Source organism: Podarcis bocagei, assembly GCF_964188305.1.
Source record: "Podarcis bocagei genome assembly, chromosome: 2".
NCBI classification, from domain to species: domain Eukaryota; kingdom Metazoa; phylum Chordata; class Lepidosauria; order Squamata; family Lacertidae; genus Podarcis; species Podarcis bocagei.
This window is the reverse complement of record NC_138126.1, coordinates 102,333,428-102,347,293: the sequence shown is the minus strand read 5'-3', so window position 1 is coordinate 102,347,293 and position 13,866 is coordinate 102,333,428. Positions and strand designations below refer to the sequence as shown.

The window sequence follows — 13,866 nt, the reverse complement described above, 5'->3', positions numbered from 1 at the left end:
ATACCTCCTTATTTTCCCTTTTGAAGACCTGTCACTTACAGTGGACTCCAAGGATGAATCAGGCTTCCTATATTGCATTATCAAAACCATAGCTGCCAGCAAGGGAACAAACCAAATTCTCTGTGGTTAAGTTTAACTTAATTCCTACTTGAATCTTGACCCAAGAAAAGCATCCATTCTGATGACGCCAGCAAAGACTTGTGTGCTCAAAGGCCAGGCTAGGGACTGCTGTGGGTTCATTGTGCTTAGAGAATTAAAACCAAAGGGAAGTCTGGGTTACAGTGATGCAACTAGCTCAGTTGCTGACATTTACTGAGAGAGAACAAAGACCCAGTGGAACTACCCAGTGTGCATGTGGCTTTGACTTGGATTGGATAAAACCAGAAGGCTTTCAGGGGAGGGGGTTTTGCACCCAATTTTAGGCAAGGCTTTGCAGTCTGCAATGAAATAAGTTGTCTTATGTTAGCATACGGAAAGATAACCTTGCTTGACAGTCCAGTCTAGGATACCAGTAGATGCTTTTAAATTTTGCTTTACTTTTTCACTTGCTCCATACCTTCTTTTTGCCCACTATCTTAATAACATCTTCTTGAATTCATAACTGGAGCAGTGTAACTGAGCATCTGAGATGAGGCAGCCGGTTTTTGGCACATGCCAGTCTCCACAGAGGTGGAATATCTTGCATATTCCCCTTGCTCTCTTAATGGGGCTAGGTAGCATTACTAGGGCTTCCCAGAGAATAAGGTGTCAGAGCAGCATGCATGGAGCATGAGATGTTGAGCAAATGGAAGCTGGCTTGTGATGGTTTAGGGAGCAGCAGGGGATCATTAGGTTCCTTGCCATCTATCCTTCCTGTTCCTTATTTCTGGAGATTCCTCTGTCTTCTCATCCTGAGCAGACTAGCTAGCTCTGTGCAAAAACCAGCATTTGGAAGGGCTACTAGTAATATGGGGGCGGGGAGGCTTTTTCCATTTAGCAAATGTGGGAGAGATGGCTCTGAGTGGCTGGAGAAGATTTTGAAGGTAGCACTTGAACAACATTGATTTCTTCCCACACCCATCAAGGAACTGGGAGAAAGAGCGTCAGCTTTAGATAAGTAGGTTGCTTGTCTGGAACGGCTCCTGATCTGGAAGCATTGGTGACTCTGGGATACTTGGGCTGCTTCTCTGTCTTATGTGCAAGATGTATCCCGTTCCCTTGCCCTCTTGGGTCACTTCCAGCCTTCAGTTCTACCATTGCATCTTGCTGAGCTGGATAATAGAACAAGCACACCCCTTTACCCTTGCCTCTGGTTTGAGGAGAGGCTTGATAGGTCAGCCCAAAAGTCATGTGTTTGACCAAAAGGCAGGAGGGAGATAATAGATTACTCTAATGCATTCCCGGTAGTGATATGGAAGTGAGAGCTGGACCATCAAGAAGGCTGATCGCCGAAGAATTGATGCTTTTGAATTATGGTGCTGGAGGAGACTCTTGAGAGTCCCATGGACTGCAAGAAGATCAAACCTATCCATTCTGAAGGAAATCAGCCCTGAGTGCTCACTGGAAGGACAGATCGTGAAGCTGAGGCTCCAATACTTTGGCCACCTCATGAGAAGAGAAGACTCCCTGGAAAAGACCCTGATGTTGGGAAAGATGGAGGGCACAAGGAGAAGGGGACGACAGAGGACGAGATGGTTGGACAGTGTTCCCGAAGCTACCAGCATGAGTTTGACCGAACTGCGGAGGCTGTGGAAGACAGGAGTGCTTGGCGTGCTCTGGTCCATGGGGTCATGAAGAGTCAGACACGACTAAACGACTAAACAACAACAACAACAACAACAATGCATTGTACATAGGCCTGCTTTTGAAGGCTGTTTGGAAGCTCCAGTTAATGCAAAATGCAGTTGCTATGGTGCTAAATGGGACTGTCTGTTGGGGATGCAGACAGCAATGGGAGGCAGTGATGGCCACCGACTAGGATGGCTTTAAAGGTGGATTAGATTTGTGAGGACTAGTCTTATCAACAGCTTCTAGCCCTGATGGCTGAGTTCTTTCTCCATTGTCAGAGGCAGTATGGCTCTGAATGGCAGTCGCTGGGGATCACAGGTGAGTAGAGTGCTGTTGCGCTCATGTGCTACTTGCAGGCTTCCCATGGGCATCTGGTTGACCAGTAGGAGAACAGGATGCTGGACTAGATGGGCCATTGACCTGATTCAGCATGCTCTTCTTGCGTTTTTATGGCACATTTCATAAGTTACCTACACTGACTGCGAGCGGCTCTGCAGGATTTCGGAGGGGGGTCTCTCCCCGCCATACCTGGAGATGTAGGGGATTGAAGCTGGGTTTTTTTGGGTGCAAAGCAGATGCTATGCCCCTGAGCTACAGCCCTTCCCCATCTTCCTGGTGCTTTAACATTTGAACTACAGTGGTACCTCGGGTTAAGAACTTAATTCGTTCTGGAGGTCTGTTCTTAACCTGAAACTGTTCTTAACCTGAAGCACCACTTTAGCTAATGGGGCTTCCTGCTTCCGCTGCGCCGCCGCTGCATGATTTCTGTTCTCATCCTGAAACAAAGTTCTTAACCCGAGGTAATATTTCTGGGTTAGCGGAGTCCGTAACCTGAAGCGTATGTAACCCGAGGTACCACTGTAATCTGTTTCCAAGCACAATTCAAAGTGCTGAGGCTTACCTTAAGTCAGGGCGGTCCAACTTTTCATACCAGGCGGGCCACAAAAGTACTTTGACACAGAACCCATGGGTCACACACTGCCCTTTGCTTTCCTGGGGGGAAAGCGAAGACCTTAGAGCTCTCCCACCTCCTTCCCAAAGCTGGGAAAGTGCTAATTAGGCCTTGGGAAGGAGGCTGGAGCACCCTGTCAGAGCCCTCATGCCTCCTTCCCAAAGCCCAGTGCCTCCTATAATCAGCTTTGGGAAGGCAACAAGAGGGTGTTGCAGGGGGTGGGTTGGATAATGGATAATTTTGTCGAGGGCCACCAAAAAGGCCTTGCCCCACATGTTGGACCGCCCTGCCTTAAGTCCTCCATGGCAGGGAACTTTGGTCATATTCCCTTGAACTTGGTCATATTCCCTTGAACTATGGCCATTGCTGAGGCTGTCCATCAGCTGCCCTTGGGGTCTAAAAGTGATGCCTTTATCAAATGACTTTTGGTACCTACTTTAATTATTTTTTGGTACCAGACCAAGATCTCTTTGTTTTCCTAGCTTTTAGACTCTTGTTATTGCTTTATGCTGGTGGTTTGATTTTTGTTTTATCTCTTTTTTTAAAAAAATACTGTGTTTGTTTTTTTAATCGTTTCTGTGAACTACTCAGGAAATATTTATACAGAAGGGTGTCTTATAAATTCTTAAGTTAAATAAGATAAAAAAATGGAGAATTCCGCTACTAGAACCACAATCTGTACTTGCTGAAACAGACATACCATATTTGAAACTTCTACAAATAGTTTCTTAAACAGCCTGCACCCATGACCTATGTTGTCAAAGGCACACCTTTCTCTTGCAGAGAGGAGTTCAGTGCTAAGTTGTTAAACCTCCCAGCTCTTTAAAGCACAAATCTCCATTTGCTTGTAGGGCTGCAAGGGGAAGAAAGCACATGGGATTCCTTTTTCCTTGATCTTCTCTTTGGGATTCATGAACATAAATACATACAAACACACACTCTTGATTCCTTTTCCCTGATCTCTGGCTTGGCTGAACTGCCGGGTGCTTGGCTTAGAAAGTGCAAAGCAGCAGTTCCCTTCTACAAAGCCACACTGTTCAGAACAAAAATCTTCCTTCTACGAGGTTGCATTTTTTGCCAGTGATTCAGCAGCACGTGAGTGGAAAAGCCTGGAGCCGTAACTATTAGCCAGGCCTAAAGACTCTCAGCTGCTGTCACACAATCGTCTGAGCCAGGCCAAAAGCATCCAAGCCAGGCCACAGCCAGTTTGCAGCAAACGGAACTCAAAGCGGGCTCTGAAACTGAGCCTGATGATGGATGCACCATATGTGCAGTGATGGGAGAGGGCCCTCCACACAGAGATGTGTCCTCCCCTTTCCGGCGATGCTTGAAACTCCTAACTAGGATTAATGCTGAAGGAAATAGTGAAAATCATAGACCTGGAGCTGACTTGCTTCGGCCTAGCATTTCACACTGAGAGCCTGCCACGTTTGCATGTCTCAGTAAGCCAGACTTTCCAGCTTATTGTGGTTTCTTGTGAACAAGCGACTCCTCTCCTGGCTCGAGTGGCACAAACAAACCAGGAAACGTTGGCTTCCCATTACATCCAAACAAGGAATCGTGGTTTATTGCTCCCTGACAAGTAGCGATAGCTAACCAGCCTTCTGCCATGGTTTGTTGTTGGCTTGCTGATTGTGGCTTGCTAGTTAGAAATTATCTAACTGCACAACTGCCTGCATCCCACCATTTAAGAGTTAACACGTGTCCAGTGCCATATTCCCAGTAGTTTAGAGGCAAAGGCAAACAAGTACCATCCATCTTGCTCGTGACTACCTTTAACGTGCCTTCTTTTATTTTTCTGTTCTCTGAACGTAGCTGGTTGTTTCAATCATCAGCAGAGTTGAAAAAGACCCAGTGGGTAGTTGATTCCAGGGGTGGCCAATGGACTGCCCACAAGCTACATCTGAACCACAAAGCGATTGCGGCTAGACTCCAAGGGCCTGACTAAATTTTATTCAGATTATGGTGTGTGTGTGTTTTAAAAAAAGTGTTCACAGTTTCTCTTGTGAGGTTGCACTTTAAAATTGTTTTCAGAAGCTGTGAGCAAGAAAAAGACTCCTCACTGGTTTGTGTTTTGTGTGCTACGCCCCTGCTGATAACCTAAACTGAGATTATCCAGTTACTTACCGTGACTGAGCAAGCCACACCCTGCCCGGCATCTCATCCCAAAATGTCCCCAACCCTTTATTTTTTACACAACACATTCTGAACAATGTCGGTTTCAGAAGCAGCTGGCTGCAATGGCCAGAGCAGGCAACAGTTTCCTAAAGCTAATGTCTCCCTCTCTGCCTGCCATTGTGTCCATCTTGTTTTCTCTCTGGAGTTGTGAAAGAGTGGGAACATGAAACCCAAACACGGGCTATCCATCTCTGGGCTGGATTACTGCAGGCAAGATAACTAGCTCAAGGGGATTTGACACATTTCAGCACTTGCAAGCCTCCGCTGCTTGTGTTGGGTCAGCTTTCCTGTGAAGCTTTTCTTTGGGAAAGGAGATCACAGATGAAGCGGCTCTTTATCCAGCAGAAAGTGAGGCCTATACATGGGGTGTGGGCCCTGGGTCACATGACCAAGCTGGACAGGGCTTTGAACAGGTGGAAGTCTCTACTTGCCCCACCTGACCTACAGAACACCCTTTTTGGGAGGGGGGATTTACACCAGTGTTAATTCTGCTGGCTGAAGTTCTGCTGGATAAGCCCTGGATGAGCCAGGGCAAGGGGCTTACACTGTCTCCAGCTCAGTTGGGGGTGGATGGGGACTCAGTGGTCGAGCACATGGTTTTTACACACAGGATCCCAAGTTCCACTCCCTGGAACCTCCAGTTAAATTATCTTCGACAGTACAGTGGTACCTCAGGTTACAGACACTTCAGGTTACAGACTCCGCTAACCCAGAAATAGTACCTCAGGTTAAGAACTTTGCTTCAGGATGAGAACAGAAATCCCGTGGCGGCAGCAGGAGGCCCCATTAGCTAAAGTGGTACCTCAGGTTAAGAACAATTTCAGGTTAAGAACAGACCTCCAGAACGAATTAAGTTCTTAACCCGAGGTACCACTGTACTGCTGGAAATGACCCTGTTTCAGTCCTTGCAGAGCGTCTCTGCCAGTGAGAGTAGACGGTATTTAGCATGGATGGCCCAACAGCCTGACTTGAGGATTGGAAACCTTTTGTAGAATATCTAAAGAGCTATTGTAAACATGTAAAAATGCAAGTAGGATATGAATGGAGAACAGCAGTAAAACATGTATCTGGAAGCAAGAGGAAAGGATAGGGTACAGAGTATTTATAATGTGCAGCAGTATTAGAAAACATGGCGAAACCATGAAGGGGTAGAGGGGAGGTCAAATGATAAATGAATATTAATTGGAAAGTATGCATTGTGTATGAAGTTTGTAAACTTTTGAAACTTATAAATAATTAAAAACAACAACAACAACCAGCCTGACTCTCCATAAGGCAGCTTTATATGAGGAATCTTCCAGCCAGCAGGATGTTGAGTCAGGTTTGCTTATGAGGAAAAAACGACACGGTCTCTCTCAACACAGAGAAGCTGTGTCCAGTAAAAACAATGAAGAGTCCTGTGGCAAGACAAAGACTAACAAATGCATGCCTCTGATAAAGCACAATGTGGCTCCTGGAAGCTTTGTGCTGCAATAAATGTGCTGGCTTTTTTTGGTACCACAGGACCCTGTCTTCTTTTTTCTGCTGCCCGCTACAGACTAACATGGCTGCCCCTCTGGAATTCATACTCAATTACGCTGATTGGCAACATGTGTATGGCATTCCAGAGTTTACTGATGGAATGTGTTGCTCTACAAGATGTTCCGAGTAGGCCTGGGCAGTGTATCAACTTGATACATGGCCCAGGAACAGTTTGATGGCCAGAGCTTGATGGCGCCTTCACCTGGTGGTATATTGCCAGTGGAGCAATATTACCGTCTCCACTGCCAGGCACTGGTGGCATTCAGAGCAGAGATGGTTCCACCCCACTGCCAGCTTGTTCCTCCCTATACTTTTAAACATCGTGATGTATGGCGATGTTGGGCTTACTTTATAAAAAAGTAAGTTTCTAGCCCTCATAATTGTAGAGAGAATAACGAAAGTGGGAGGACTGGGTTGCACAGTCTAGACCAAGTCATGCAACAACTGATCAGGAGAACATCCAAGGCATTAAAGGACCTATAGGCTGCTTTGCCTGCTTGCTTCCAGTCTCCTCTGTGGCACAGAAGCAAGGCAAAAAGTTTTAATTACCAAGCAACCCGGTTACTAAAAGATATACAGCATATGCATTGTATTGGGATGCCTGCTGCCCCCTGTGGGTTGGTTTGCTTATGTTTTCTAAGTGCACAAGGTGCTCTGTTTGCACTTAGGTGTGGCATACACATTTAGTTTCTGCTACCTGCTGGTGGTGCAGTTGTCTTATTTATTTATTTATAAAAAATATTTCTTTATTGCTGTATCATAAAAAATATATCACAGTGGTTTGCAGCAATATAAAAACAAAACAAAAAAACCCCAAACAATAAAATCATAAGAAGTTAAAAACAAGTGAAAAGCAAAAAGAAATTACCGTAAAAGCAAACACCACTAGACCATTGTGGAGAGTGTACTCTTCAGTGTGTGGTGGTTCTGTTGGAGATTAAAGTGTGGCAGATCATGCCTTCAGGCAAGGATTTGGTTTGACCTTTAATCATCATTTTTGTTTTCCCCGGTGATGTATTAAAGTATAAGTTTATAGTGCTTGCTTGCTTGCTTGGGGCGTAAAGTTTTGTACCAGTGTCTTTAATGAACAAATAGTGGTGGGTGGGAGAGAAGTAATGTGACCCAGAGCTCTATCATTGAGGTTCACTAGCCTTCCTCAAACCAGTGCCTTCCAGACATTTTGCACTGTAGCTTCCAACACCCCTGACCAGTGGCCACACTGTCTGTGGCTGGGTAGGGGTTGGAGCCCAACAATATCCAGATGGCACCAGGTTGGGGGAAAGTACAGGTGGATTGGCTGTTCTGGACCCAGCTTAGGAATTTCAGTATTATTTTATATGTTGAGAGCATGCAGACTCATGGAAAAGATATTGCCCTTCTTAATTTGAATAACTTGTTCTCTAGGATCAGCACAACAATAAATGTTTTCTTCAACTCAGTTATAGGGCATCTTCTTGCCTCAGGTGCACATTTTGTGCAAGAATTCAAAACATTAGAGCAGGATTCACCTAATGAGTCCCGCCAGGAGAAGACCTGTGTGAGGATTCCACTTTTACAGTGGGATCCCCCCAAACTGACTCTGAGGGCATCAGGAAAAAACCCCAAATCAGCATGCAGCAGCAGGAGAAGGGGGTATCATTCCATCTAGCAAGCTGAAATATTTGTGCTGACAGAACGTTGGCCTTAGCACAATCTTGAATTCCTCCCTTAGTATTTCTCCAACTTTAAACTTTTTTGGGGCATTGTGCCTGGCACCATTGTGCACAATGTTGCCAAAAAACAGTCAGTTACCACAAACAGTCTGCTCTCTGTGAACTGTCCAGCGTAATATGTTACCCCAGACATGAATGAATCTTTCTACATGCCAAAGCCATGTTGATCATGGGTGTGTGTTTTACCTCCAATACCATTTCTCCTTGTGGACCTCCCTGGACATATTTGAACAGTTTTGGTTGATACAAAGTGAATGTTAGGGTTCATTCAAACCAGTTCATTTATCTATGGTAACATCTTGCTTTTGCAGGATATTTGCAAAATTGCTTTTGTCACCAGCTTTCTATCCAGGACACAAGGTCCTACCCCTGCATCTCTTCGGCTAATAAATCACTCAGCATCTTGCACACAGATCGCCTTCGCCCTATACCACATGCCTCAGCTGTCCCTTTTGCAAATAAAAATAATCTTATTAACTTTCACTTTAAATGCCTTTACTTAAAATGCTTGTTGAAATTGAAAGATCTTGGGCCAAGTGCTTGAAGTTCAACAGGGTGGGGTTGGGCACTGTTTCAGTGCTAAGAATTTCATCCTCCCATTATCTCTCTCAATAAGGCTGCGTATACACTATATATTTAAAGCTCATGGCTTCCCCCTAAAGATCCCTGGGAATGGTAGTTTACTCTTCAAAGAGCTACAATTCCCAGTAACCCTTAACAAACCACAGCTCCCAGGGTTCTTTGGGGGAAATAATGTGCTTCCATTGTGCTTTAAATGTTTGATGTGTACATAGCCTAAGTCTCTGCATGTGTGGGTTTCAAGCTGAGTGGGCTTCAGTGACAGGGGGACAGGAAGGCAGGGCAGGGAGGATTCTGACTCCTGGCTTCTCTGCCAAGGAGGGTAACAATGTGATTAAGGCTTTTATTTCATTTGGCGTTTTTGTAAATCCGGCAACTTTTGGATTTGCTCAACAACTGTTGGGTTTTCTTTTAAAAAGCTCAGCAATTTTGGTGGTTTCCTCAATAATTTTGGGGTCTTCCTTAAAAAAAGCTCAAGGATGGAAAAGGATACATTTTTAAAAAAAATCCAGTTATTTCCCTCCAGCAGCCTAGTTTGAAGATTAAACTACCTGAGGATGAAGTAGAGGCCAAACGTGAAATATTTTTGATTTGGGTGAAGTTTTCAGTGTGTGAAATTGGGCTTTCACTTCCTTCCACCTAGGTGAGGTTCTGAATTTTGATGGCAAATACATTCAACAAGAGAAGGCTATTAGTCTCCACACTTGATAACAACCAATATCCCTACAGGAACATGTTTCAGTTGCAATTTCAGTCTCCCCTGTCTTGGAGACCGGTTGCAGATCTGTGGCCTTTTGCTCTGAAATAAATACAACAAGGAGGCATTTCCAGCCTCTTCCTATAATCAAAGAACCGCAGAGAGTAATCAGGGGAGGGCAGTATATTGTTTGCAGCAAAGATGTCCCTAGGGATTAACAGCTTCAGGCTTTGCCTGCTGATGCTGCTGAGTGTGGCAAAGGGTGGCGAGTGAGATTCTCTGATTCTAGTAAGCCTTGGAAGGCCTGGACCCAGCACTGGTGTTGCATCTGTCTACTAATTTCCTCTGTGTCTTTATGTTTCAGTGATCAGAGCAAAGGCTGTCTCTGAAAAAGAGGTGGACTCCGGTAATGACATCTATGGAAACCCCATCAAACGCATCCAGTATGAAATCAAGCAGATAAAGGTAATGAACAATATATCGGAATCCTAATTGTACGGACCTTAACTTAAAAGAAATGATGTATTTATATATCTAAGTCTACACACACACACACATGCAAGTAACTTCCAAACCCATTGACTTGCTGCCGTTCTAGCTAGGATAATGCAGCTGTTTTGCTAAACGATTAAATGGTGCCAGAAAAGGCTTTGGAAGCTTATAGTTACCACAATCCTCCAAAGTAGTTCTTAATATCTTAAGACGTTTTTATGATGGTGTCTTTCCAACACTGGGTTCTCAAGTGCCTCACTCTGGCCCAACAGAACTGACTGAAGAAAAGTGTGTGGGGGGAACCCCTCTAGTTCTGGCTATTTTATGGGTTATAAACACCCCATAGTTTGTTATGAGTGCTGGGAATTGTAGCTCTGTGAGAAGAAGACTACAGTTCCCAGGATGTGTTCAGTGGAGTGGGGGAATGTGCTTTAAATGTATGGTGTGTATGCAGCCTTATGCTTAAGGACACCATAAGCATGGGATCTAAACCTCTTTCCTGTCCCTAGTGAGGGGTGGGTTAGAAATTATATTAAAGTGAATGATGAGGGACAAGGTACATCAGGGGGAGATACCAAGTGCTTGAGAGGGCAGGAACCATGACAGGTTGCTTGTAGAGGAAAAACAGCTCCAATAGTGTCCCCACCCCCTGGCCACTTCCTATATTTCTGCATATAATTCTATGGGGAAAGCAGAGGCAATGCCATTCGAAATAGGCCTCTTTGGGGCTGAGTAGAAGGGGAAATGGCTCAAAGAGACTCCAGAGCAAAGTGGTGCACACCACCACTTTAATCCCTAATGCTGGGATACTTGGACATCCTGGGCTAAGGTCTTCTTCCTGAACTGGGTCAGTTCTTCCTGCTTACCTTTGAGCAATGTGTGTTGCCAGCTTCTGAGTTCCTCTAATACAGCTGTGCATTCTTCTGTCCTTTCAGGGCAAGCATTTTGCTGGAGGGAGAGGAGTGGTGAAGCAAAGCAAACATTTTGTAGTTTCTCTTTCTTTTTTGAATGTCACCACACTTTTATTGATTTTGCATATATGAATAATAATAAAAAACAACAGAATCCCTTCCACCCTCCCTCCCACTCCCTGGGGAAGAATATACCTATAACAATTTTCATACCAACGTGGGATTCTATGCCATGAACAATAGGTGGTCTGAAGCCATGACTGTACTTGTTTTTGAACTTGTACATCTCCCTGAGAGTCTTGTTACTGAAGGGTGTCAAAATAAATAATTCAATAGGTCCATGTGTTGTTTCTCCTGCTTGGGAGTGCCTTGTATGCTCCTTTACATCAAAGCTGGCCTTGCTGTATGTATTCTGCCCATAGCTTCACCCAACTTCTTCCCCTTCCAGATGTTTAAAGGGCCCGACCAGGACATTGAATTCATCTACACGGCTCCTTCTTCGGCTGTCTGTGGAGTGACGCTGGATGTTACTGGCAAGAAAGAGTATCTCATTGCAGGTAAGGAGTATCTCTTGAGGCAAGGAAAAGGAGGACTGTAATGGTTTTTAAAAATACTTTATACATGCCATTTGGAGCTGGAGGAAAGTTAAATAGGGATTGAATGGGATATCATGGTGTTAGGTGGGATGCTCAAATCCTTGCTCTAGTTAAGAAGTTCAATGGGCAAGGACTTGAGCAAGTCACAGTTGCTCAGCCTAAACTACTTCACAGGGGACTTGGTTGTAAAGCTAAAACACAGCTCTTTGGAGGAAGGGGACAAATATGAAATCAGCAGAGCTTCCTTGGGATGTAACCAGACTGTGTCCTGTTCTGGCTACTAGTCATGAGGACTAAATGCACTCCTAACTACAAATGCAATCTGCCCTCCATTGTGCAAGAAGGGTTTGTGGCATATTGCAAACTGCCCTATACAGTAGTCAGTATTATGCAGCTGAGACTGCTTTCCCTTTAAATGATCTTGGTGTAGAGCTTTGCACAGCGGCACCTCCTGGTGTTCCCTTGAAAGGGTATCTGTTCTTGTCTGGACATGAGCAAAGCAGACCCATTGGTCTAACTCAGCACGCCAGTTCTTCTGTTGTGATAGGAACGTGCTTTGTATGAAATCACACACACACTCCTTCCACCACCCCACATACACTTGTTTGTGTTTGTCCAAGATAAGACACTTGATAGGGCAATGTGCTTGATGAGGGGTGCGTGCGTGCGTGCACAACCATAGGACAACCATGCCCCAACTAAAACCATTTTGCTCTGCCAGGAAAATCTGAAGGCAACGGCAAGATGCACATCACACTGTGTGACTTCATCATTCCTTGGGACTCCCTCAGTGCTACCCAGAAGAAGAGTCTAAACCAGCGGTACCAAATGGGCTGTGAGTGCAAGGTAATAAACCAAATAATGAGACCATTTCAGCTTGTTGACTTCCTGCTAATCTGTATGCGTGAGCCTCCTCAGGAGAAGCGTTTTGCTTTAGTTGCAGTGATGGCAAGCCAATTGTGTCTTTTATCTCTGCAGATCTCCCGATGCCCCTCCATCCCCTGCTATGTCTCTGCTCAGGACGAGTGCCTGTGGACTGACTGGGTGACAGAGAAGAACATCAACGGGCGGCAGGCAAAGCACTTTGCCTGCATCAAGCGGAGCGATGGTTCGTGCGCGTGGTACCGTGGAGTGGCCCCACCCAAGAAAGAGTTTCTTGACATTGAGGACCCTTGAGTCCCAAAAGCCATGGCAGTCCAGTAGCCAATAGCAACAAAGCCGGCAAGATATTAGACTGGTCCACCTTTGACATCACTTCCTGGAAACAGCATGAAAATAAGGTCTCCTGGGCGGGCACAACAGTGGTGGAGGGAGGGGCTAAGGAAAGGGATGTCTAGGCCACTCATATATTGCTCAGTCTGTTTCTTCTCCTGTGTTAAGCGTCAAGGGTGGTTTCTTGCCTTTGGGATTACATATGCCAATATGCCAAGGCACAGTGGAGGGAACCAGAGTGTACAATATGAGTGGCCAAAAGGTGTTGCCTCTAATTCTGTGTAGCAGGCCTACCAGGTTCTTATTGCCTTGAGAGGGTGCATCCCTTGTTGAGGGGATATCTCCTGCTCCCTCTGTTCCCCCACCCCCACTGGCTTCTGCCTGGGTAAAAACCCACCTTTTCTTCCATACGCATCACAAAATTAAATCCCTCCATACTCAGTGCTTTGAAGTCGTTCCTTTCTCCTTGCCACGTTTGTACACATATGGTACAAGTACGTCCCATAAAAACAGCAGCAACACCACACACACATACAGACAAAAAGGAAAATGGTGGCTTTGTCACAAGTCACGATATCCTCTTCCGCAGGTGAAGAAAGTTACATTCCCTTACCAGTGACAAAGCCACCAAGAACAAGCCACCAGGAGGCAGAGGGACAATCTCTGCTTTCAGAGGCAATGTTTTTGGGGCTAATGGGGGGTGGTGTCACAAAATAATAAGCCCTGCCTATGTGCGCATAAGAGATGCGTGCAGATTCTGAGTCTGTGTTCTCAGCTATTACATTTCAGCCAAAGAACATTTGTCAGGGGATCTGGGTTAGTCCATCAAGTCCCCTGCTTGAACCATATGTATGCATCACCCACTTCCTATTGCATGCTTGTGCCATTGATGAAAATCTGGTGCCAAAACCGTGGGAAGACTTAATGCTCCTGCTAAGCGTTCAGTATTACGTGGACCAAAGGAGTCCTCCTCTTTGAAATCCCTTGCTATGCAGAGTAATGATTTTTAGCATGGCCAAGATGGCTCGCAAGTCCTGCCCCATATAAAATTTGACGCTTGCGGCAAGCAAGAGTTCTCCAGAAGGCAAGACTTTTGTGTGTCCCCTCCCAAATATGTGACCGCAAGAGCCGGTGTCAAGGTATACCCCTTATAAACTGTGAGTATGAATGCTCCTTTGGAGTAATAAACCAGACCTTGGCTGCCTGCAAAAGGATCCTATCACACATCTCTGCCTTCAGCCCCCTTTTC

At 45.3% G+C, this 13,866-nt stretch overlaps 1 protein-coding gene across 1 annotated transcript in view; it reads left to right on the top strand.

Annotated features, from left to right (window-relative positions):
• TIMP2 (TIMP metallopeptidase inhibitor 2) overlaps positions 1–13,858 on the top strand; it is a 29,556-nt gene extending 15,698 nt beyond the window's left edge. Inside the window, exons 2-5 of the mRNA XM_081180967.1 lie at positions 9,771–9,871; positions 11,258–11,366; positions 12,127–12,251; positions 12,384–13,858. Of these exons, the coding sequence (XP_081037093.1) occupies positions 9,771–9,871; positions 11,258–11,366; positions 12,127–12,251; positions 12,384–12,581 (533 nt within the window). The 3' untranslated portion in view covers positions 12,582–13,858. The remainder of the gene's footprint in view (positions 1–9,770; positions 9,872–11,257; positions 11,367–12,126; positions 12,252–12,383) is intronic.
• The last annotated feature ends 8 nt before the right edge of the window (positions 13,859–13,866 follow it).